Source organism: Patagioenas fasciata, chromosome 2 (assembly GCF_037038585.1).
Source record: "Patagioenas fasciata isolate bPatFas1 chromosome 2, bPatFas1.hap1, whole genome shotgun sequence".
In the NCBI taxonomy this organism is placed as follows: Eukaryota; Metazoa; Chordata; class Aves; order Columbiformes; family Columbidae; genus Patagioenas; species Patagioenas fasciata.
The window spans coordinates 90062263-90089026 of NC_092521.1; the positions used below are offsets into that span (position 1 = coordinate 90062263).

General features: G+C 36.5%; 1 protein-coding gene across 2 annotated transcripts in view; it reads left to right on the plus strand.

Moving 5' to 3' along the window:
* Nucleotides 1–26764, plus strand: part of EXOC2 (exocyst complex component 2) — a 130545-nt gene that overhangs the window by 15513 nt on the left and 88268 nt on the right. For both annotated transcript variants that reach the window (XM_071804532.1, XM_065832003.2), the window contains exons 3-6: nucleotides 2358–2534; nucleotides 4012–4138; nucleotides 14618–14731; nucleotides 19717–19841. In XM_071804532.1, coding sequence (XP_071660633.1) covers nucleotides 2358–2534; nucleotides 4012–4138; nucleotides 14618–14731; nucleotides 19717–19841 — 543 coding nt within the window. The remainder of the gene's footprint in view (nucleotides 1–2357; nucleotides 2535–4011; nucleotides 4139–14617; nucleotides 14732–19716; nucleotides 19842–26764) is intronic.

Below are 26764 nucleotides of genomic sequence, written 5' to 3' on the forward strand. Positions count from 1 at the left end.
TCATGGTTAAATTAGACAGGTAAATATTCCCTGTGTCTTGAATAGAAATACTTGCAAAACTGAGCCTTTGTAGGCATGAGATTTAAAGAAGTTTGCATGAGAGTTTTACAAAGTTTAGTCTGCTGTTTGAGATACATTAGAGTAAAAGGAAAAGCAAGAAACTTTATACATATATATATATAAAGAATATCACATAATATAAGAATATGCCTTTTTGTTTCATTTTAAGAGAGAGCCTTCTGGTAATCTCTTTGTATCTTTGACAACAAATAAACTTTATTTGTAACTCTATAGCTCATGGTACAAAAAGTCAAATCTAGGATATACTGGTAACATTTATGCTCTCAAGGTTTAGTTTTTCTTTTAAGACGATTGCAGTTCTATTTTGTCGGCATTGTAAAAAACTTAACCAAAATTGGAAAGTCTCAGTAAGATAATTGCTTGTGCCTATTTATTAAAAGGCACATAAAAGCGAGAACCTGAGTATGACGTTCTCAAAGGTCTTTGTACCATGCAACATATTAAAATGAAATTTTATTTAAAGACAAGTTTTATCTTTTTGGAGAAAAAAAAAAAGAAGTTGTATCTCTGCCACTAAAAGGTCTCACTTAACATGGCTTTGTTTTAGAAATTGTCTTGTGCCATTACTGTATTTACTGTGTTATATGAACTGTTAATAGAGACTTACGATCTTCTGTGTTTTCAAGAGACAGACAAAGGCTATTCCGCTTCATTTCAGAAATGTCAGATCTGGTGATCTTCTCTTGAGAGCGAAAGCTCGAGAACCTCGGATGAGTAGACAGTAATTGATACAAGGATCTCTAAAACACTTGTTCAAAAAATTTTACCCTACTAAATTGCTGTAGCTCAGATGTTGATTTTAAAGTATTACTTCATTTAAGCCTGAATTCAGACCTTTGGAATTCTAGGGTGAAAACCTCTTTATGAACGGTTCAGACAAATTATTTCAGTTAGTCTTCTATCCTACTGTTATCTCGTCTTTCAGAGAACTTGCTACCATAAAACCAGAAGAGATGTAATAGTATAACGTGAGGTTAAAACCCATGCATCATAATTGTGTGGTTTTTTAAATTCCCCTCTGAAAAGCAAAAACTGGCATGGTTAAAATGTCGCAAATAAATAACAACCAAAAAATGTTTTTTATTTCAAGACTTTTTTGTGTGTGTATTCTGTTTTGCTCCCCACCCCCCACCCTTTATTCAGGCATCTTTTAAGAAAGAAATCTACTTTGCTTAAGTAAAATTACTTTCAGTTGTAATAAGATTCAGTCCCTATCTATTTTTTATTTTTTTATTTTCATTTTCAAAATAGTTTTTGGCAGGAAGCAGGGCATTTTTACATCTGACAACCATGAAAACTGCCAAATTTGTCTGCTGTGTAATGTCAGGGACTTAACTTGTGAGAGAAAGTGTGAAGCTTTGGTATTGAGCCACATATGCTGACCCTTTTCTGTCTGTAACTATTTTTAAATTGGTCAGAGATTTCTAGAAATTAAAAACAAAAGCCAGGCCGACAGGGGAGGATCTGCTGTGCCTGCCTAATTTGTACTTCACTATAGTCTACACACTAGTATGGCCTTGTCGTTTTGGACATAAGGCAAAATGTTTCTAGGTAAGGCATTAATTTAAGAGGAGCCCAATGAAATTGTTCTGCAAATCAATGCTATAGAAATTAAGATCTTGCCAGTTCTTCAGGATAACAAAACTCCAATTCGGAATATGGAAATTCTTGTTCGAGATCTAAGAAACAATCCATCTATTCCAGCATCCAGAGTCCTGATCTGACCAGTATCGATCAGACTGATTGATCAGACTGATCACCTGGTCAGACTGATTTGACATGACATTCCAGGGAGCCTTGGACCTTATATTAAGGACTACCTTGACTCTTAAGTGTTAAGGGATTTTCCATTCCCCTTCCCCCCTCTCCTCCGTCATAGGGAGTGGATTTGTGAAAGACTTTGCACACAGTATTGATAGGAAGTTTCATGTAAATGCAATACTGAACAACAGTTGTCTATGTGTCTTGCAGACAGAAGATGTATTGTACAACATGAAGTAAAAGCTACAGTAGCCCATAACTGGTGGAAGAGATTAAAATAAGCTTCAAGCAGCACTGCATGTGTCTCATGAGGTGTCACTAGAAAAAAAAGACCTGAAGCCACCTTGGGAACATCTGAAAAATATATTTGTGACTCACTGTAGTTGGCTGTAAAGGACTGGAGAAGAGGCATATATTTATGTAAAATATATGAAGCATCATAAGTGTATTTGCATTGCAGAATTTCAAAAGATACTTCTGTTCACAGTAGGGTATTTCTTTTTTCTTTTTGCCAGGTTTAACAATCTGTGGGCACAACTGTCTGCTGACTGCTGAATGGATGTCTGCCAGTAAAATTGTGTGTCGAGTTGGACAGGCTAAAAATGACAAGGGAGACATTATTGTCACTACAAAGTCTGGTGGCAAAGGGACTTCAACTGTTTCCTTCAAACTCCTTAAACCTGAAAAAATAGGTATTTTTCTTGTTCAAATTCACATCTGTTTTCTTTGTTAAACAAATGTATGACCGAGTGCCTCTTTAAATAAAATGTATGTTTAAAATGGATCCACATCAGGACGATCTTCAATTGTTTAGAAAAAGCAGAGTACACCAATAGAATGTGCAAATATATATATATATATATATAAAAATATATATATAATAATGGTATATGTGGAATTCATCAGCCCATTTCAATATCCTGATAAAACCTTCAATGACTAATGAAAAGTAGCCCTTTATTTTTCTGTAGCTAGTAGCACTAAACTTCTAAAATTTAAAAAAAAATTCGTAACAGATCCAGTAATTACTTTAAAGTGTACTAGATAAATACAAAATGTAAACCAGCTCATGAGCTTTATACCTAAATCCTGAGCTGACAGCTAATCCTTTAAAGAAAGTTGAGTCCTCAGTGCCGTTTCTTATTTGTAATTCAAACCATCCTGCAAGACGGAAAGTCTTAAGTATTTCTCATGAGATGCTTAACCATTGAAATGATGTTGCCAGGCAGTCTAGGACCTCTGCTTAATCTAGAATCCAGCCTAAATACCCTCTGGATTGAAAATGTTTCTTTCAGAACACCTCATTGATGAAGTTGGATATTTATCTTTTCTAACCTAGAGGTTCCCACAAGAACTGTTTTAGGCTTTTGTTCTCTGAGATTCAGAGACGGTTAAATAACACACAGTTTCTCCCAAGCTGTACTAAGATGTTAATAATAGAAAAGTGAATCAAGTGCAAATGTTACACAGTGAGGCTTTTGGTGATGAGAGGGAAGTGATAATTTAAAAACATGGGCGAGAGTGGAGGTGAGAGTGGGGATGGGGTAATTTCTGGTATTGAGTATCTGATGGGTGTGTTAAAGAAGGGGATGGCCAAGAATATGGCTGGCTCCATTTTTGGCTGAGAGTCAAGACCTATTGTGCCTCACCTTTATGCATTGTCTGTGCCAAGGCTTTGGGGTGGGGGGGAAATGTCAGTCCTGTGTCCTTTGAGTCACCAAGCTTGACATGTGGATAAGGTTCAATTACTTTTTGGTTAGCAAGTGGCACAGAAAAGGGCTCTTGTCTAAAATATGCAAATAAGAAGACTGTGAGGTAATTGCTTGGTTTGAAAGTAGTAGATGATGAGGTTTGGGCAAATACCAGAAGACTTGGAGGAATTAAAAATACTAATAGTTTGTGATCAGGCAAATGCTCTTAATGTACATGAAACTGGGCACTCTGTAAGAGGGTAATGTTTGATGCCCGGCCATGAATACCTTTTCAGCAGCTATAATAAAATAATTTAGCCTAATTGCATCCAGGTTGTTTTGCCATACGTCTTGCAGTATATTACCTAGGCATGCATTTTATATTTATCAGGATTTTTCAAATTAATTCAGTATGTTGGGAGTTGATGGTGCTGGACCGCCCTTGTTGTTTTAAGGATCTGTGCTTTGTTTTCTCTAGGTATCTTGGATCAGTCTGCTGTCTGGGTGGATGAAATGAACTATTATGACATGCGCACTGATAGGAACAAAGGGATTCCCCCCTTGTCCCTACGTCCAGCTAATCCGCTTGGTATTGAGATAGACAAGTGAGTACCAAATGCCTTTAATCCACTTTTTTACTGGTTTTCACTATATGTGCTTTTGTGAATTCCAGAAAAGTTTAATGGTTTACAGGGCAGGGAAAGATTTAAAAATACATACATATATTTATTTGCTACTCAAAACAGTTGTTGGTGCACGTTCTAGCCTACTTCATAATCCTCATTTTTGGATCATCAATTAGAACTGTAGATAATCTGAAAGCCTGATATATTGAACCCTAGTGATGTTTAGATTTTGAGGATTGATAAATAACCTAAGGCTCTGGGTACATTGTCCTTATGGAATAGTTACTGTTGCATTTGAGTTTCATGGGGCTTTTAAGGATGTTTAGATTGCTATCTGTTGGTAAAATTGCACTGTAAAATGTGATTTATTATACCACATCAAGTAGTTTATTTTATTGAAATTTTAATACCATTTTCCAGCCCACAGACTTCCTTACTTTGGTTCATAAGTATGGTGGAATTTATGACATTTTTTTCTGAAATAAGAACTTTATAGTGAGTGAAAAATGGAATTAGAGGGCTTTGAGCGGGACACTCTTAGAGCTCCAAACCTGCCCAGCTCCTACAAATAGCATCAGAAATGATATTTCTCTTCATCAAGATACCAACTCTACCAAAACCAAAGGCTACTTAAGATTAAAGGATTACGAGGGGTCTCATGTGCTGACTACTCTGTTTGTGAGGTAGTGCACATTGGAGAAAATCTGCAGGGTTCATTGTTACCTTGTTCTGATGGGGAAATTGCACTTTTGCAAAATCTGTGATGGATTTCTAGTGGATCCATCATCACCTTCCATCTCTGGCTGTGTATTTTTTGCCTAGTTTGGATATGTTTGGTTTTTTTTTTCTTTTCAAAGTACTAAGCTATTTTTTGTCATAAGTTGAAGATTTTGGTCTCTTTGTAAGTGTTTTTCTCTAGCCTCTTGCATAACATCTGACAGGTACATCTTTCATCATCTCCAGTTTTCCAATCCTGATAAAATGTGGAGTCTGGGACTGCGGACAGTATTCCACCATCTTACTAGAAGACTTCCTGTCCCTCCTCCGCAGTCCCTACCCTGTTCATGATTAAAAAACCAAACAAAACAAAACCACAACACAAACAAACAAAACCCACAAACAAAACAGACACCAAAAAAACAACCAACCAGAAAATAATATTAAAAAGATAATCCATTTTACCTTAGTGCTGCACTGGTAACTAGTAGTGAGTGGCTTGTTAGCCAATTCTCTTGAATTGCTACTTTTTGCAGCTGGCACGGTTGCTTGTTATTGTGTAGGGATGGCCTGGATTCCTTTATCCTAGATATATCTTTTTATATTTGACTGTTTTCCTCTGTTTGTTGCTTCCTTGATAACTCTGTCTTCTCAGTCTACGTGGTAGTCTTTCTTCTTAAGGTTTTTACCAATTATAAAAAATTAATGATGATAAAGTTATTTTATTGGTGATGATGCAAATACTGGTGAAAGAGTAACATGGGCTTTACTAAAACTTTAAACTTTACCTACAGTTGTTCTCAGGTTTGTTTCTTCACTGATTTTTTTTTTGTAGTTCTTTAATCCATGTGATATATTCTATTGGCATTGCACAGAAGAAAGTTTTTAATCAACCTTATGGTAGCAAGTCTCCTTTAAAATGACGATATATTAATTTTGTCTAGTTACTTTTTCAATTAAGCACTTGATCTCAAAGCCCATATAGTATGTTCTCAAACACTGTAAGAAATAGTTGTGACAGGCTGACATTAAAACTAATTTTCTCTGCTTTAGTTCTTTGTTGTTTGAACCCCTGAACCTTTTCCAATATTTAATCTGGGATTTAAGTCAAGATAACTAGTTCTGTTGCATAGTGCTCTATCTATAGGTTTTTCACAATACTTCTTTCTGTAAATACCATGGTTATGACACAGTTACTTTTAATTTGTTCTTTTTTTTTAACAAAACTTCTAATGCGGTATTTGACTTCATAACCTAAATATATAGTTCTTAACTTTAAGACAGTGTCATTGTGATAGATTAAGAATTATCTTCTAGAAACCTAAACAGCATTAGTTTAGTATTTGTTTAATTTACAATCATCTCTTTGGATGTTTGTTAAATAGGAAACCAGCTGTGCTATATTTGAAATGTTTCATCTGAAAGCATTAGAAAATATCATGTTAATGAAACCTCAGATTTTGTGTGGGGAAAAAAAAAAGTCAGAAATATCTAAATACAAATAGCAAATAACCTTTGGGTGGGTGGGAAATAGGGAAATCTTTGGGCAGGCATAATATCAGGTCTAGTTTGGTGATCCCCAGGTTCACCTCCAAGTTCATTGGAGGTGAAGCATGAAGATTATGGCAAGCACTACTGTTGAAAATGACCAGTTTGAGAGAAGGAACACTAGTTAATATAACAAGTAATTGTGTAGAGGGTTTGAGGGGTAAGTTGTGGAGAGGGGAGAGAAACAGGGAAAGAGAGGAAAAGCCTGGTCTGCCCTTGTGCTGTGAGTGACAGAACGGTGTTAATACATTTGACTATAGATGGAACATTCTCTGTTTCATTACATTCTGTATCTTCCCAGTGGAAAATCTTTTGTAATTTAGTTGAAAATTTGAAGCAATGTGGTCATTACTTTTGTAAGATCATCTCTAACACCATATAGTTTAATTAAACTCACATGTTTGCAAGTGCTTGATGTGTGAGGTAGGTGAGTTATTGAGCAGTTGTACAAGGCAGTGAAAACAGGCAATTATAAATTAAGGAAGGGAGTGGATAGGCAAGATATTACCATTAACCATGACTAGACATGGCAATAATTTGTCACAAGAATTGATAAAAATGTTTAGGATTTTGAGATGCTTTAAAAGAAAAGAAAGCCTAATGTGATGAAGAACAGTTGTGTATACAAGGTTATGGGACTCTGCAGCATAATGGGTTGCTACTTTATTAATACCTTTGGCCTCTTTAAACTATTTTTAAATGTGTGTAAATTGAGCTGTATTTTCACTTTGAAGCTGAAGTGTTTGTCATCGCTCTGACTTGGTGGGAATTACAACCCTTGCAGCACAATGGCTAATATGGAAAGGAAGGCAGTGACTTGTATTGGTTATGCAAATAGCAGCAAACAAATGAAACATTTAAAGAGAGAACCATGGAGAAAAACAGATGTGAGAAAATAGGCTAGGGATAAGCAAGATGGGAGCACACTGAAGAGAAGGCGGGAAGTGTGTATACTACAGACTGAAAGAGAGAAAGAAGTCTTACCTCTAGGAAGTGGCTGTCAGTCATCAGCAAATTGTAGAATCATGGAATCATTTTGGTTGGAAGAGACCCTCAGGATCATAGAGTCCAACCATAACTTAACTCCAGCACTAAACGGTGTCCCTAAGAACCTCATCTAAACACCTTTTGAACACCTCCAGGGATGGTGACTCCACCACTTCCCTGGACAGCCTGTTCCAATGCCTGACAACACTTTCTGTGAAGAATTCTTTCCTAATATCCAATCTAAACCTCCCCTGGTGCAACTTGAGGCCATTTCCTCTCATCCTGTCACTTGCTTCTTGGGAGAAGACACCAGCCCCCTCCATGCTACAACTTCCTTTCAGATAGTTGTAGACAGCGATCAGGTCTCCCCTCAGCCTCCTTTTCTCCAGGCTAAACAAGCCCCAGTTCCCTTAGCCGCTCCTTATCAAATTTGTGCTCCAGGCCCCTCACCAGCTTTGTTGCCCTCCTCTGAACTCTTTCCAGCACCTCAATGACTTTCTTGTTGTGAGGGATCCAAAACTGAACACAGAATTCGAGGTGGGGCCTCACCAGTGCTGAATACAGGGGGATGATTACTTCCCTAGTCCTGCTGGCCACAGTATTTCTGATAGCAACTAGAAAAGACAATCTGCAGCATGGGGAAGAGTGAGATCACTTATCTGTTGTGATATTATGATTTTTTTAATATGGGTTATGCTTAGTTATAGAAGTTCATTTTATGACTTTTTAAACATTGTTTATGGTACTTCGTCCAATTAAAATGTGTTTAAAAATTAATCATAGCTTTTGAATCATTCAAGTGGGTGTTTTCAAGGTTTTACAAATGGGACATTGAAATACTAGAAAAAAGATCCTGTAAGTAATGAATGGAAGTGCTTTAGTACAGTGTTTCATTAAATTATTAGGCAAGCACAGGGACAAAAAATATTTATTCTGACTCAGTAGACTTAAGAGTGGAGTTTACTTGGGTGTGACTGGGATTTAAGTGAGCAAAAGGTTTGAACTGTGAATTAAGGGAAATAGATAATAGTGGGTCTAACATATTCTATTAATAATTGGAATACTGCCTGTAGAAGTATCATAGGAGTAATATATCTACTCAAAATATGCTCTGTAATTCTCTTATTCATATTCAAATGTTGCAAGGATGCAAAGCAAGAACTATGGATATACACTCATCCTCCTGGTTGTTTTTTACTTAGGCGTAGGCAAGATATTTTTAATGTTATATATATACACAATGTGTAAGCCATCATCTTTCAGCCTGCGAGTTTAACAAGTGTTTCCGGCTGATAAGTTCTTAATTTTTTCCAAGCATTAATTGTTTTTTTGCCGTAGAGCTAACTTATAATCTCAATTGCTAAACAATAAAATCATTTATACTGTAGTGAAACTTGCTGGTTATTATGTTACAGTGATCCTGTAAGTCACAAATGTATTCGTACAAGAGCGTTAGCACACATTTGTTCTTCTGCCTTGCTAATAGTTGCTTGTTCATCTTTTAAATTACAAAACTGATCCAATTAGATGAGGGTTTTTTTACATTGCTGTCACTTAGTGCATATTGTGTGTATGCTATGAAGTTTTTCATTCACACCAGAAAATAAGTATTTCAAATATTCTTTGAGTTCTAGGGTTTTTTTTTTAATTTTCAGAATGAAGTAAAGATTGATAGAAAGCTTTAGTTTTCTGTCATCATTTTTATGTTGGCTTTAAGTGCAAAGTAGAACTATGCCACTTTCCTCCCTGTGGAATATTCCTGGCTGTGCTATTATGCAGATGTAGCCAGAAGCTCTTACAGAAGGCTTAAATAGCCTGCAGGAAGAAAAAGTGTATACAGAGTAGTCACCTCAGTATGAGGAATGTAGAAACTTGATGTGAAAATGCAAACAATAACAGTGTTGCAGTGCTTGGGTTGGTTTTCACAGTTTAGATCTGTTACAAGAGCAGGTTGGTAGCAACGTAAGACTGTTCAGAATTTTGAACAGTTCTGGGAGAGAATATGTGATGCCTGTTTTGTGAAGGCACTGGTTGAAATCTGTTGGTGGAAAATTTAGATCTACATAAGATTTGTGAATGAATTGCTTGTTCAGATGTGTCACATACTTTTCCCCGCTGCAGAAGCCCTTGTTTAATCAAAGGTTCCCTACCTTCCCTGCCTACTCTGTCTAAGAAAATCCATTCTCTGCAAAGCAGTAAGAGCAGTCAGACCTAGCAGTGGTTAGAAAACTTTTGAATAGTGCTTGTTGGTTTGCATGTAGCAGAGGTCATTATGGTGGATCCATGTCGTACATGAAAGCAAATGCTGACATGCTAAGTACATTCCACGTACTTTTGTATCCACCCACCCAACACAGATGCTTCCTTCTTACCACATCAGCTTCCAAAAGAGTTGGTCTGGGAGAGGGGAACAGATGATCTTGCGCTGCCACCTAATGGTAAATATCCGCTTGCTACCGTAAGATAGGAAAAGACTTTCTGGAGGCTTAGATATTTATTTAAGTGGCTTGTACGGGATTTCATCCTTGAATATGATGGGCTCACAGAAGCTTTTATCACAGAGATGCATGCAGAAAAATTGTCAAACCTGCGTGAGGGAGATCCAGTATATAGTAGTATGTAGTCCTAATTTTATGATGTTAAAAAATACATTAATACTTACTGCTTGCAAGGCTGATGCATCAGTTGCAGCTACCAGCCTATGATCTCTTAGTAGATATCTCTTATCGCATTCTGCCATTTCTCAAATGCAGTTGTTGTTTTGTTGTTTCTGACAAAGCCAGTGCTACTAGGGAGGAATTGCCAGGCTCCATCCTTGTCTTTTTGCTGTTGGAAACACCTTTGTTAACACCTTCTGATTTGTCATGTTTAGTCTACTCCAGGGTCTCTTATGTGGGTCTTTTGCGTGCATTATTAACACAGTACAGCTGGTACAAAACCTGCTTCTTGGGGTCTGGTACCAGACAGAGAGGGGAGTGTACAGCAGCTCTAGCTGGAGCTTGTTTATGCTGGTTGCTGTTCAGAATCTGTGTTTATTTAAAGTTGCTCCTTTTGACCTACAAACTCATGTGGAATTGAGGTTCAAGTTACCTTTGGTGACTATCCTGTTTTGGGACCTACCTTTAATCTGCAAATATGGTTATGTATACTGAAAAGCATACTACGAGATCCTGAAACTCTGGGAACAAAATAATCTTTACAGAAAAATTAGAACTTGCTAAGCTGTATTCATAGTTAGACTGTGTTCATTAGTAGTTGTGTTCTGTTGCTGTTACTCAATTTTGATTGCTTGGAGGCTGTGATTTACCGTGGAGATCACAACTAATCCTAAACTTCTGGAGGATATAAATGCTCTGTATATGCACAAGTTAAGTAGCAGGATTTGTAAGAGCCAGTATATGCTGTGATGTTAAAATAGATCTATTGAGTGTCAGGCTATACAGAAACTAAAGTTTGGGGTAGTGGAAGGAGGGGACTTATATTGATAGGTACATGCGGCACAAGTGAATTGATTGTACCGTGTGTATTTGGAATGCAAAGTAGATGCATATGATCTTTATGTGAAAACAAAGACCACTACATCTAGTACAGCAGGGCTTTATTAGATATACTCAAAACATGTTTGAGGGAAGTGGAAGTGTATAGTGGCCTGAAACCCAATTTATTTTTATTGTAGTTCTCATTGATATAAACAGTATGTGAAATCTTAATTACTTTTATATTTAAATTTGTTGCTGACAGGTGAATAAGACTACTTTAAAATGCTTACTAGAAGTCTAGTACCAGATCTGGTTAAAATCGTCTGCCTACCAGAAAGTTCTACTATATAAATCCAATATGTGTTTGCTAAAATTGTAAAGGGAACGAAATGCGTAGAGTTATCATGGATGGTAAACTTCTCCCTTCTTTTTCTGAGGTTTTCTGCATTGATGTGTGGTTCCCAGTTTCTTTTACAGTAATTGCTTTTTAATCAATGATTAAGTATTTGGAGTTGCTTCCTGAAGCTACTTTTATATAATGAGCAAATCAACAGAAAAATTATCAACAATTTCATTGCATGTCAGCGTGACCTCAGCTTTTGCTACTAGTTCAAATTTACTCTATAATGTTGAAATGAGTAAAACAGAAATACATTCTCAAGTCACATATGTGCTTGTTTATAAGTAAACGGTAAGCAAGTTTTCATGAGAACAACTTCCAAGGACTTATTTATTTAACTTACTAATGGAAGTTAATGAAACAAACTTGTGCGTTTGTGGAGTCAGTCTCTTTTTAGATACATCTGGCCAGACATTTTAGAAATACAGTTGCTTTCAGTTTGAACTTTTTAATGAACAGCTTGTTGTGAAGACAGCTGTGGCAAGTCATTCCAAGCTCCCCATATCTGTTAGTGGAAAAACTACTGGAAAAATTTATGATAAAAATAAGGATACTACACCATAGAGTATAACATATTGTTAACATACCGCACACATTCACATTCATGTTTCTACTCTGTTGTGACTATGTCTAAAATATGTCTGCACAGATAAAAGCAGCCATAAACGCATTGCTAATTTATGGCTCTGTGCAAATACATCTGCTGGAAAAAAGCTCCTAATAACTTTTCAATGCAGTCAAACATCAAACTGAAGAAAACCCATTCACTTCTGTCCCACTGTCTGTGGGCAAAACTCATTTGCAGGAATTTATTACATCCCTGGCTAAATTATTGGTCTTTATCTCAACATATATGCGTGTATATATATAAAATAGTGAGGTTTTTTTTCCCCACCCCTGTGGAACTGTATAGCTCATACACAAGCTTAAGCTGTCATGCTTATATCTTGCAATCTTGCAGTAATAAGTAGCATTTGGTAATGGTGTATTTGTTGAGTGTGTGTGCTTTTGGTGTCATGTCTGTTTCTTTTGGCTTTTGAGAAAAACATACTGAAGTTCTGAAAAACATGAACAAAAATCTGTTTTGTGTCATGCACTTATAGGGCTTGCACTGGAGTTCTGAATCTCTTCTGAGAAAAATGTAAATTTTTAATTGTTTTTGTTTTTTAGCATTAAAAATGTAGTTGTCCACAAAGATGCTACCATGTGTAGGTTTAATAAAAAGCTTTTTTGGGCAGCTGTGCCATGTAATATACGTGAAGTACTGTCCTGTAAAATCATGTGCCTAGTATGCACTTTTGACTACTTTGAATGCAAAATAAGACATCTTAAAATTTATTTAAAGGAAGAATAAATTGGATTTTTCTTCACCTTCTTAGTTCCATCAGCATTTTCTGCTCACTAACTGGCATTCATGAAATTCAAGGCCATTGGTAATCCTGAATCTCACTACTTTTCTTTCTAAATTTTTATATTCATGTTATCGCTTTTTTGTTGAACACAGAGAAATGTTGGGACACTCAGGGGTTTTTTGCAGCATTTGTTTCTTGCACTATTTTCCCTGCCTCTCTGCTTTTCATATCTCATATCTGTCATCACTTTTCCTTGCATCTCATGGGATTATTTTTGCTTATTTTTAAAAAGTATTGTTTCATGCCCCTGCTGTAATCAGGTGCTACTGATGGAACTCTTCTGTGCCATGTCATTATGTATGTAGGTCTTTTGTACCTGCTTGTACTGATGACCATTTAGATATGAATAGAAACTCACAGAAAACAACTCATTTCTGTATAATTGTACTTTTAGATTTGCCTCACTTAATCTGCTGTTTTCTTTTTGTAATAAAAACAGCTTTACCTATCTTGAAACATGTTTATATTACAGAAAAAAAAAAAAAAGAAAAAAAAACCAAAAAACTAATAAGTAATTGCTTTTGTGTCCATTCAAATGGCTTTTCATATATACGAAGTGTAATTCCAATAACTGACTCTGGATTGCTACCCCCACCCGCATTTGATCTCAAATGCAAAGTACAGCAGGTTTATATTTGTGTACAGTGTCCTTTTTATAGCAGAATTCATCAAGCTTGTGAGGATCAGAGAGGGATTTTTTTGACTTTTGAGGTTGATGGTGTGATCCAAAAATGACACAGTAAATTTTTAGAACGGAATACTATATTTCATTGGACGGGACCTACAGTGATCACCTAGTACAACTGCCTGACCAATTCAAGGCTGACCAAAAGTGAACTTGTTTGTCATGATTAGTTTCTGAAGGTGAGATGCAGCTGGTGGTAAAGAATAGAGTGGTGAGTGCACCTGGTGATGTACTGAGAATGCGCGGTGGCATGAACGTGGCCAAGCATTAAGTGTGTGTCTGGACTGAGGGATAAAGATTGCCATGTTTTCCTCAAAAAGTGCTGTAAGTATTTTTATTACACTGACTTAAAAATAAATGCAATACATTTTCTGTAGGAGTAGCTTAGAAACTACTTGTATTATTGTAGAGCATCTGCTTTCACAAGGAATTAGCTCGCATGCTATCTTTGTGCGTTGTAGGATTGAATAAAAACAAACAAAACACACTGTTTCTAACTGAAGACATACCCACTTTTCCTTTATGTTTTGTGTACTGTAAACAGACAGATCAGTGTATTCTGTTTTGCAAGAGGATGGTTTTAACTCAGGATTTATTTCAGTGTTTGTATATAATAAAAGAATGGTCCGTGTGTCTTCCTTCATGTTTCTGTGGGACTTATCCTGCATGTGAACCAATAGACAATGATGGTGTGAGATCACTTACAAGCTGTCAATCTGGTGATGTCCCATCGCCTTAAAGTTAGATAGATACTGGTTCCTGGTTTATAGAGAATATTGTGTCTTATTTTACTTGGCTTGGTGTATTGATTTTCTTGTTTAAAAGGTAGAGTTGACTTTGAGTACATTCAGCATTACTGGTCCTGAATTTGAATGTTAGTAGTATCATGGTGAGCCTGTCTAGTCCCATTTTCTGAAGGCAGCAGTTCTTTCTTTAGAAGCATTTTGTACGAGCAATACTTCTGACAAATGTGTAATGGTGAAAACAAAATGGTAAAATTAGTTTTACTTAGATTAAATTTCAGTCTTCTTTTTCCCAGTCATGCTACATGTGTCTGTAATACCAAATTTAATGTCATGGTGATATACAAATTTACATCTTGCTGGAACGTGATTTGTTTGAATTGCATTTGGGCTTTTGGTTGGTTGGTTGGTTTTTAATGTGACAGTTGTAATTGTAACATATTTGCTAGGATATGTCTCACTGAAGGAAGGAATGTTCATTTTTCAGAGGCAGATTTCCTCAAAAAGATTTAGAGGCACTGTTTCCTGGCATGAGTGCTGACTTCACTAGTGAAAACTTTTCGGCTGCCTGGTACCTGATTGAGAATCATTCAACAACAAGGTTTGTTGGTATCATATAAACAGTTTTTTAAATGCAAGTCACTTGATGTTATTTCATTTTACACCGGATGTGTCATTGGTGGTTGACATTTTTAGTAATAGACCTGTAGTCTCTACTGCCTGTGGTATTTCTGCTTGGCCAGACACTTGAATCAACCAGTTTGCCCAATGTGGTTATGAGGAAAACTTCATTTTTAACCAGACCTAATTTATGGCTTTACCCCAACCCCTCATGTCAGATGGAAATTGTCTTGCCTCATACTAGAGCCCATTATGAACCAAGAAGTTAGGAAGCATGGCCTTGACTGGAAACTCCAGGTGTTAAGTCATGGCTAGAAATTCAGGATAGAGCACTGAACAGATGACAAAGAGTAAAACTGCTAGTAGGATCAGTTAGCTTTTAATCAGCTCTTGTGGAAAATGCTGTAGTCGGAAGAAGTTCGGCAAGCAAGTAAGATCTTCAAGGTGAGTCTTTTAAAATCTTGATCGTTAACTTCTTCATTTTAAAATTGGGTTCGTAATGTGCATTTACATTAATGCATTACGTAAATGTATTTTTTGCATGTATAACTGAGTTCTGTAACTTCTGTCTGCTGGTGTTCAGATAATACTGGAAACTATTTTTAGTAGAGATGATGAAGCTTTCTTGTCCTTTGGTTTCAGCTGGGTAATCTGATTAGCATTTTGAAGGGAAATACCACTTTGGAAAGTTAATATTTTTTTTGCTATCTAATGGTTAGCAACAGGTGTGGGTTGGTTTTGATATTTTGTTTTTTGGTTGTTGTTTTTGTTTGGGTTTTTTTGTGTGGTTTTGTTTTGTTGGGGGTAGGGGGAGGGGACAGTGGTGTTTTGAGGAGCTCCAGAAATAACCATTAGTCTGCTTGGGAAATACTTTGATTTCCGCTCAAAGTGATGGTAGGTTGAGGAGCTAAAACAACAGCAAGAGAACACCATTACCTAATACACACCTAATGACATTATATTTTGAAATCAAGTAACTAAAGGAGGAGTGATTGAAAATGGACTGTATCTGTCACAATCTGATAACTTTGGGTTTTTAAAAAAAAGCTGAAAGGATAATAAAGTGAGAAAGAACAAACAGCTTTTGATGTAACTGTTTAAAAAAAAAAATTGTCATGTTTGGCCCTTGGACTGTTGCCATTTTGTTGCTCATTCATGCGGGCACCAGTGACACTGCCAAGAAAGGTGTAGATCAAGAAAGATTGCAAACATCTGGGGACAAAAGTGGAGAACATGAGAGCCCTGGTATTCTCTTTGATCTACAGGTGAAGAGGAAAGATTGAGGTAGTACTGGATGCGTAGCTGGCTATACCACTGGTTTCACAGACAACATTTTTACTTTTATAGCCATGGATCCATTATTAAAGAACAAGGACTGCAACTGAGAAATAAAATTCATTTGAAAAAGGGGGGCAGGAGCATCTTTGCCAGCAGGCTTGCAATTTGACAAGGACATCAAGTTAGGAATATCAGGGGTTGGTGATAACAGTTTGCAGTTAAATGAAGGGACAGAGATCAGAGGCCTACATGCGTGGTTCAGTGATGGGGTTGAGAGCACTGTAGGGAATTACAAAACCCCTTAGAACGGGCCAACCTCAAGCGCCTTTACAGAGCTCCACATGTGGGATTAGACAAGCATCCCAGTGAAATAAGCTCATCTGCATGGAGTTCTGTGATGGATTGGAAGAGGCTTTCTGAGAAAGATAGCCAGGAAAAAAAGAGAGGCACTTGACCTCTGTGTGAAGGAACAGCTTCAATGTATGGCTCCTCTTACAGCGCAGGTGGCAGGATGGTTTAGAACTTGTTCAAGGAGCTGGAAAACCTGTAATGGTGGTATGAGGAAGTAAATGAAGTGTTCCTTGGGCAACTTCAGGAAGTCTCCAGAGAGCAGCCCCTTGTTCCTGCAGAAGAACTTAACTTCCCTGATATTTGCAGGATGGGCAGCAATCGAGGAGGCTTATGGAGAGTTCTGGGAATTACTTCAAATGTGGCTGCTAGGTGGGCAACTAGGAGTGCTGCTTTCCTGAACCTGATTCTTGCAGGCGAGACAGGGCACATGATGACCAGTGACAGCCTTGGCTGTAGCAGTCATGAAATAGTTGAGTGCAAGGCTCTAGGGGCTGTGGGGGAGGCAAGCAGCAGAGTACACACCTGGGGTTAGACAACAGTAGTGCAGAAGACAACCTGGAGTTTATAATGTGCCATAAATACCAGTTGACTGGCTGTACAAATAATCTTCTGGGGTACATCAGCAAGATATGGGGATAATTATTCTGCTTAGTGTTATTAAAGCTGCAGTTGAAGTGCACTGACCAGTTTTGGCCACTGCTTTAAGAAAGCTGGGAGAGCTGAGTCACAAAAATAGGAATATATAAATATCTGTGGGTATACAGCTTGAGTGAAATAGATGCTTAGAAAATAAAAAAAAAAAAAAAAAAAAAAACCAAAAAACAGAATGCATGTTCTAAATATGTAGTGAGCAGTGCAAGGATAGTCATTGATTGTTCTTGGTTTGCTAAGAATAGAACAAGCTGTCTCAGTTTGCAGCAAGGGAGGTTTAGGTTAGATGCAGATTAAAAACAATATCAGATTGCTTAAGCCCTGGGACCTTGTAACTTGAAAAGCTGCAGAAAGACCATCACAGGAGAGTGAGATTTGATTTGATAGGTGTTTATCATAGATGGTTTAAGTACATTTAAGGGTGCTGTTGATCCAGAAAATGAATTAAATTACTTCTTAATTACTGCTTAAATAATTCTTTTTATCACAATTGCCATTGAATATGAACAAGAGTGTAATGTAATGGTTATAGTTCTAATAGAACAAAGTGTAAGTAAGACACTGATTTTTCTGGTCGGCAGTACTATGAATTGATAATTATACTAGCTTGCATGGCCCCTTTTTAATTTGTAGTATGCCAATGAGTCAGTGCATGAAAGACCATTCTCATGTCAGTTTGAAGCTTCCTATTAAGAAAAAAATCATTTTAAAAGCTTTGTCTAGTATCAGCTTAAGAACTTAATCTTTCTTGGAAGAAAATTTTAATCAATTTCTTTTTTTGTATGTCAGTAGTTTCAAGTCATGGTCCCCTTGGTGCAGTGAAATAAAAAGTATTAGTGTTTCGTTTTAAATTAAAGCTGGTTTTTTGTATGTTAAGATTTTATTGGTTTATAAAATCTAAATCTTAGCATTGAAGGTGCAAAAACTGTCTAAAACTCAATAGGAAGAATGGTTCAAAGGGTGGGGTGAATCCAATTATGTTTTGAATCTAATTTTAAATAAAAAAATAAACAAAACTGATTCTTTTTCTTTTCCTTCCTGCTTCAAAATATGTAGTCTTAGAAATATTCTGGAGTTGTAGAATTATATGACCCATATAGTTTTTGCTATTTTTCCGGAAACACACAGCAGTCGTTTCATTCTTGTCCTCTACATAACCTCAGGTATTGGGAGTGCTAAATGTGTGGAGCACTGATGTTTTGGTTAGCTTATGCCTGCTTTTTTCCCTGAAGGAAATTCTTTTTAAGCAATCAAAATAACATCTTTTTTAATTATTTTTTTTTTTTACCCCAACAGTATCCTGACAAATATAAATAAACTAGTTAGACCTACTATTAGATCATCAGATAACATGAAACAGTGCTTAAAAAGAGAACTGTACAGATTTTTGTTAGTTTGAAAATGCTGCTGATAAGTACTTCTTGTATGCCCAAATAGACCAACTGGCTGTTGGCTAATGTGATTTCTGACCAGCAGATTGAAATAGGAAAGGAAGCAAAATGTTGTGATGTCATCAGTATAAAAAGGACAGTGCCTGTAAGTGCACTCGTGTTTTATGTCTCCCAGCAGGTGGTGATACTCTTCTCACTATCTGAGCTAAATTTTGGTTTGTTCTCTTAAAATGTCTTTTTCTGTCACTATTTAAAATGGACAAAAGCTGCTGGGGAATTTCCTTATGTCTTAATTTCCTTACTTCATTGTTTGCCTCCCCTCTCTGAGGTATGGTACAATTTTTGTTTGATTCTTTTGTATTAGGGAGATGGGTTTGGCCTGCAGGTAGGAGAAGAGACTTTAAGGATGAAAATCACATGTTACATTTGTATTTCTGAGCTTGTTTGTGATAGTGCTTTTATAATGAATCTAGTAGCATGACTACTGAGATCATATTCATCACGAACAACAAAAAAATGCTATGCAATAATTAAGTATTAGTTGTGACATATCACTTCTAAAATAATTCCAGTCACTTGCAAAATAAACGAAAAAGTGAAATCTAATGTAAACTAGCAAAAATCCTTAAATATTAGGAAACTAAGATAAAAAGAAACCTACCATACAAACAAGAAGTTGGGGATTAAAATTTCTTCATGAAGCCTCCTTCTAAAACAATTCGATGGGCTACATGTGAAAAACATACTTTCATCAAGCAGGAATCTGTTCAGTGTTTATTTTTGCACTAATATTGTGTTCAATTCTGAACTGTATGTCTGAACCAACATAAAAATATTGAAGGAGTTCAGAAAGTGGAAGTGTAAAAGCACTGTGAGCTGCACTGCAGAGTTAAACAAATGTCATTATTAGAGAGACTTCTAACATCCCAGTAGTTAATCCAGTGTACTAAGTGTACTGGATTGTACTATTACCTATTTAATGTAGTACGGGCAGTTAGCTAAGAGCAGTATTGCATGTTTAGAAGAAATTTCTTAACTAATTTGTATTATAAAGAAGTCTATTCCATCACAAATTATAGGATCCTTCAATTTAGGATTAAAACTAAAAACCAAACCATTTTTGGACTAAGAGTAAAGAATTATTGGCAAGAAGCACACTTGTTAGCAACTACTCTGTCCTTAATAGTTGTGGCAAAAGTAGCTGGTTTGTTTTCCAGATAGTTTGTTTTGCTTGTTCATTAGGTGACATTATTCATTGTTTGAATGTTATGGTGGTTTTCTTGTTTGTTTTCAGTTTTGATCAGCTCAAAACGGCTGTTGTGAACTTGAAGAAACAAGCTAATAAGAAAAATGAGGGGAGTCTAGCTTATGTGAAAGGAGGTCTCAGCACATTTTTTGAAGCACAAGATGCTCTGTCAGGTAAAGATGCTCTCCACTTCCTATATACAGTATTAAAGAAAAGACAAGATCTGCATGTGTAGTTGAATTTAATATTAAAAAATATGGTTTTCCTTTGCATTCTCTTCTAAAAGTGTGTAATAAGCCCAAAATTTGTATTGTGCTGATCACTGGGACTGGCTAGCTGATTGTTGTGATACATTTGGTGTCAGCTTTTACAAATATATCTGACAGGAATGGGAAGGATTTGATGCATCCGCTTAGACCACAAATCCAGAAAATACAGGAAATGTTGAATGGGACATGATAGTAAGAGAACTTGCAAACTCTACCAATATAAAAACCCGATTTTATGATGCCTTATCCCATAGTCAGACTGTATGACTTACATGAATGTTCAGTAAACTCTGACTTGGGAAATCATATGGCCTTTATATTCTACTTGCCATAGGGAAAATGCAACACACTAGGGAGGTTACCTTAGTTGTCTGTTATATTTATATATTTACTTAAAATATAAAATTTCTCTCTAGCAGAAGCTCATTGTGGGCTACTGTAGTCCTGTCTAATTAGGAACTGTGCTGGATAAGAGAGAGACAGTGCTGGGCCATCCCCAGTAGGCTTAATATTAGGTGCTGTCATCCATGGCTATTGTATATTGCAGGATTATCATTCCTGATCGTTGATCTTGTGTTATGGGTACCACAGAGTAAGAAAACATATCTTCTTATAGCCTCAGCCACACTAGCACTTCCATTGGCTTTAGGAACACTGCTTTAGAGAAGTGTCAGTTTTCTCATGGCCCACTTGCAGGTTGCTCACTGTCTGGTAACCACTTCCACGTGTCAGGGAAAAGAGAAGGTAGTGTTGTCTCACCTCATTGTCCACCCGTATTCCTGCCCCAGGCAAATAAACCTGTCACCTGCCCTTCTGATGACAGCATTTTCAAAAGTGGTTGATAGTTTTTGGCTGCCTGCCTAATTTTGAAGAGAACTTCTGCCACAAGTGTGGACACCTGTGTTGTGATGGGGAAGACCTCTTCTTGAGGCATCTTCAGATTCTTCCTGTGAAGAATCTTAACTCCTGAACATCTTTATTCCTCTGCCCAGAACTGACCTATTACTGATCAGTTTTGGAAAACCTTGACCTAAATCTAGATAGGTTCACTAACAGAAGGGAAGTATTAAAGGATTTAGTGGAAATACTAAAGATTGTGGTGATAGTCATAGGAAAAGACACTAAAACGAATCAGTATTTGGCATTCTTCAATATTATTAGGCGGAGTTTTTATTAAAAGTTAGGAAAAATTATAATGGGCTATTTCTTTGTAAGTCTTAAAAATCTTGAAAATACTGAAATCCCAATTTTTCCTAAATAGTTCAAACTCCTAAACAATCCTGAAGAAATATTGGAATGTGACTTGTTTTTCACAACCAAATCTGCTTTGCATATACCATATGAAGTACTCTAAAAGGTTCAGAATTCTGATTCCAAACAGTTACTGCTATGGATGAGAAGTAGTGCAGGCAGACATTTGTGTTATCTTGTAAGATTATTTTTTGGACTTAGTAGGATTTACAGAAAGCTAATGCAAACCATAAATGTTGAGAGGTTTTAGAAAGACTGAACACAACTGAGTGATTTCTTTTTTTCCTCTTGTCCTATCAAAGTGTAGGCTTCTTGCCTTTGGAGACTGGCTTTCTGATAAATGGAGAGGCCAGAGAGCTACTAGGAATGTGAAAAATACTAATAAAATAATGATGGGGAAATCAAACTCATTTATTTCACTAAATACTGTGTTCTCAATTTTTTGAAAAAATCTTATAGCTGCAATATTGATTTACACCTCTTATCTGTATCAGAGTGTTGTTTTTATCTAAAATTGGAGTTTATCAGTGCAGTCCTTTAGATAAACTATGAATTGAAAACTTGGGATGACTCGTGTGGTTCTTGGTGCCACTTTTCATCTGTAACCAAAGTGGCTTGTTCTAGTGTTCTTCCCAGTGATCCCCCTTAAGTACTCAGAAGGAAGTAGACTTGTAGCTTGTGTTGCTAGAAACAGTGAATTACAATAGTACTAAGAATGAATGGCCTCGATGGTGTTGTAAAAGAAAATTAAAGGCTTGAAGTCTTAGTCTCTTATAAATTCAAAGTTATAACACTGGACTTCAAAGGATTTATCAATACAATATTTAGTTTTTAAATTCTGAAACCAAATTTTAATGAGAATGCAGTGCAGGTCACAGCTGCCTTATATAGCATTTTAATATGCATTTCTCTGTTGAAAATTCCTAATAAATTCACATGCAGAAGCGTTTTTGATTCTTTTCAATTAAAATAAAAAGTCCCTTAATGCATATGAATTTTAGCTTTGTAATGCAGAACTGCTTATTTGCCCTTTCTTTCCCCTTTACGCAGTATATTTTTTGAGGGAATGTAGATGGAAAAATGTTATATCCTTGGCAAGACTTGAACCTGTGGTAGGTACAATTAACAGCTAAGTTTGATGTGGAGAAGCTTCCAGTAGCAGCAAAAAAAAGGGTACTTTTGACATCATCATCCTGCCCTCCTGTCAGTTATCAAAGCTTTTCTTCAGAAAAACAAACAAAAACAAACAACCCCCAAACAAACAAAACCTTCATTAATTTGTAGGCATGAAATTATTAAATTCAAGCTCTTTAACAGAAGATTAAATTAAAAATACCACTATACTGTGGCTATATAGTGTTTGTACACAGTGATATAAGGGCACATTTCTGTCCTTACAGATGTAAAGGTGAATTTATATGTCTTATTTTTTCATTTAAAAAGGTGCAACTAGAATTTGTGTGCCTTTAAACAAAGGTACATGAAGAACACTTTATATTTGAAAGCCGAAAGATTGTTTCAGCATGAACTATTACGGACATAGCCCTGGTTCTGCGAAATTTCCTGATTTGCTGAGCATACAGCAGTCAGAGATGAAAAGTGACTCGATGGAAAATCATTACTGAACACCGTTTTCCAATATGATTTCTGTTTTCCTGAGGTGCCTTGATTCGGCTTGGCTTTTTATAATTCACTTCCACTGAGAAGTTTTCTAAGATCTAATGCATTTTCTGAAGATACATTTTTGTTGATGGGCAAAAAGTCAGGCACTCACTTTTGCTCTTCAGATGTCCTAGAACACAAATTCTAGCACCAGTGCTTTACAAACTGTAGGTCTGTTCTGTTGTAGAGCGAGGCTATCTGTGTACAGTTATTTCTCCTGGGTCTCCTGAAGTTGGTGCAGGATGTTACTTTTTGTAGGAGGCTAACTTGAAGAGGTATAACACTTGCTTTACCAGGTACTTCATCTTTTTGCGCATCTGTTTATACCTGCTTTTTTGAACCCATACACTTGTTTTAACAGTGTTTATTTTAAATACGTGAGCTTGATCTGGAAACCCTGAATTACTGATTATGGTGCAACTTTTTCCATTAGCCTGGGATCAGTGAGATCAGTCTGATCTTGAGTGTGCTATCAGACTGTATTACACATTTAAATGAGTATTAAAGTTTTCACAAGTAAGCAGCAAAAACCACGAAAAGCTATCCTGAGATGTTTATTGTATTTGTTTTTTAGAAACAGTTTAGCCTATTTGACCTCCTATTTTCTTAGCAGAACCCTTGCTTGTTTGGTTTCATTTCTTGGAAGATAGAATTGCCTTATCAGATCCTCCTGTCTCTCTGCCCGGTAGCTTGGCTGCCAGTGTGACAGTGACTTTGCTGCGAAGGAGCCGTTCAGCAGGAAGTTTGTTTCGTCAGCTGAAGGCAGCTGTAAACTGAGCTGAGGGGAACTGGGCTCACCTCAATTTGACCCAGTTGTCGATGGTGGGGAGTTCAGCTGATTTATTTCCTGTCATTCTAATTGCAACCTAGACGGTAGCATTCCTGAAAGGGCTGCTGTTTATGTGCTTGTAGACAAGCCGTGTTTAATTGTCATGAAGAAGTCATGTCCTGCACGGAAGTCTTTGGAGAATTAGCAAATGCATTTACTTTGAATATATTTTTTTCAGAAGTGCTTTTTACAAAGAGGCTTATGCTGCAGAGTTTCTTTTTATTTAAGGGAAAGGGAAAAAAAATAGGGAAATGACCACTTCAGTCACTCAGTTATGCAAAAACCATGCAAGTATGACATCTGTATTGGCAAGTAAAGATGATGTTGTGTTGTCTTTGAAACACGACTACACTGAACAAATTCGAGATTTAGATTGAACTTGCTGATTTGTCATGGCAATAGTTCTTGTGCAGTTACAACTACAAACACATTTTACATGATTTTCAGAAAAAAATATGTACAAAGGAAGCACTGCTGGCTATTAGAGCACTATTCCTTTTTTTTTTTCCCTCTTCCACTGCTGTTCAGATATGTGGCTTATGCTCATGCTAGGATGATGGAGAACTTGGACTGTAGTTGGCATTTTATCTAATACCTTCATTAAATACATAGGCTAGGATAATGTTTACCTGGCTGAAATGATCCTATATCTGATCAGTGCCTCTCTTCTGCTTCTCTTCTGCCTCTCTTGTCTTCTGCCTTCCTATAGAATATTTTTTGCACTTTTTTCCCTCAGGCCTGTTCTAGAATGAGCATGACAGTGATCCTGGATCTGATTCAGTATTCAGCATTCTGTTGCCATTATGTCTGTTAAATTATTTTTTTTCTGAAACTAAGAGAAAATAAACCACCAGATCTATATTCAGTTCTGAGCCAGACTGACAGTTTGAGAAACTGAAAACTGATGCTTGTCAGTCATAAAAGTGTGTCTTTGCTTCTGGCTTTTGAAGAGTTATGGCATGTTTGAATTTGAAGAGAGTATATACAGCAATTTTTTCATTAGCGATTCTGTTTGCAGACTAGACTGATGACTAATTTTGAAGTGGTTTTACATTGCTAGCTCCATGACTGTTTTTGCTAGGTAGTACGGCTTCAGACTGTTATACCAGGTTTTGCTCTTAGCACATTCCTGTTTTCTAACATATCTAAATCACATTTTCCCAAATAATATGAATTTTTATTAAACATATGGGTTTGAGTAAATCAAATTCAAATGTATGATTACTACTTAAATGTTATGCACCTGACTTAAAATAGCTAGAAGTGCTCTGTGTGGTGTGTGTCAATTAATCTTGTCTTCCTCATCTCACTTCAGATGATAGAATATAGTCTTTGCAGGGTAAGAAGTCTGCTATTATAGCAGTTATATATGGTAATTCATAGAGGTTAAGAAAGAACAGGACCGTGGAAACAACCTGGCAAGGATAAACTAAGATGTTCCATGTGTTGGCCGTGTATTTAATAGTGTATCAGTCACTTCAGAGTAAGAGTTTACATGTGGGTCTGTGCCCCGCAGTAGATGCAAGTTAGATTATTTCAGTTTAAGAATTAAGGTATTGCCTCCAAGTAGTCATGAAGCAATAACTGATGTTCTCTAAGCTCATGGTCTAGCTTTCCAAGTGGATGCTCATGTCTGAAGGTTTGAGGTATCCTTGTGCAACACTTCTATGCAAAAGCTGAATAAGAAGCTATTGCGCTATAATTATTACATATTTTGTCCTTGCATTTGTGGGCCTTTTCATGTACACACAACGGAAAAATAGACATGCTGATTTATTTGTTTGTTGAGAACTTGTGTTCTGAGCTTGCAGCACCAGATAACAAGGGGTACATTGCAATGAGCAATGTATGGTGAGAGAGAGGTCAACTGAGAAAGCTTTGGGTGCTGGTAAAGAAAGCATCTAGGTGATGGTGCAGGTAGTTTAGTCTCGGGTGGATGCTTCTTCATGCAATGTCTACAATCTATTTCTATAGCAGACTAGTTATTAAGGCAACTCTAAAAGGCAAAGTTGTGTGGTCATGATTGATAAAAGGCTCAAACTTTCATGCAGGTTTTACCGTAGCATTGTCGAGGGGGTGGTTTCTTTCAGTGTCTCAAATAAAGAGATGGTCTGATTTGAAAAAGTGTGAAACAGCAGGAGTTGTCTCAATCCGTAGTGAAATTTCTGTGCCCAAGTCTGTACCTGGCTTTATGCTGTCTGCTCAAATTACATCTCTAAAACAATTACTGATTTAAAAGAAGTTAGCTGATTACTAGCAGAATTTCCCTAAATGCATGCAGTCATGGTAGCTTTTAGTTACTATGTGGCTGTCATGCTTTATGAATTTGTGTTTTTCAGTTAAATTGTTTTGTTTGCATCTGAAAAACAGTAAAGCATCAAAAAGAAAGTGTTTGGTGGTTGTTTTTTTTTTTGCAATTGCATTTTTCAAGTAGGAAATACTGAAGTTGATTGCAAGTGTCCAAAAAATTACTTACGATTAAATTTGAGCCAGACTTCACCTACAGCCATGAAACCAGCTTCATTTCATATTACATCATTCCATTTTGATTTCCATACCACTCTTAAAATACATGCAGCATTTAAAAACTGCTTTTATTTCTGCCATTAGCTTTCATAGATCCAGAAGGTTAGCACTGCATTGGTAAAAATGCAAACATTTTGACGTATCCTGGCAAAGACCTGGATCCACCCCCAGAATTTTTAGTAGATCCATAGCAGAATAATAAACCCTGTTTTCCTGTCTATTTCTGAGGTATTTGCCTAGAAACATCACACTTGCCTTAATACAAATGTGTGTGAGAACAAAACTTATCAGACCTTGCCGTGTTGTTAGACTACAGTTTTTCTCTTATTTCTGTAAAACCTCCCTTCCTAGCACCATGCTTTAATATTTTTATTCATTTTAAGTATCTCATTTTTTATTTTTTCCACTGTGCTGAGTAAACAAACTTGAAAATATGAATGCTAGAGAAACAAAACACAACAAGGCAATTGAAGACAATATTATGTTTACTTCAGTATTTTCTAATTTCTGCTTGGATTAGCAATGTTTACCAATATAAAGCCAAGTTTGCCATGTAATT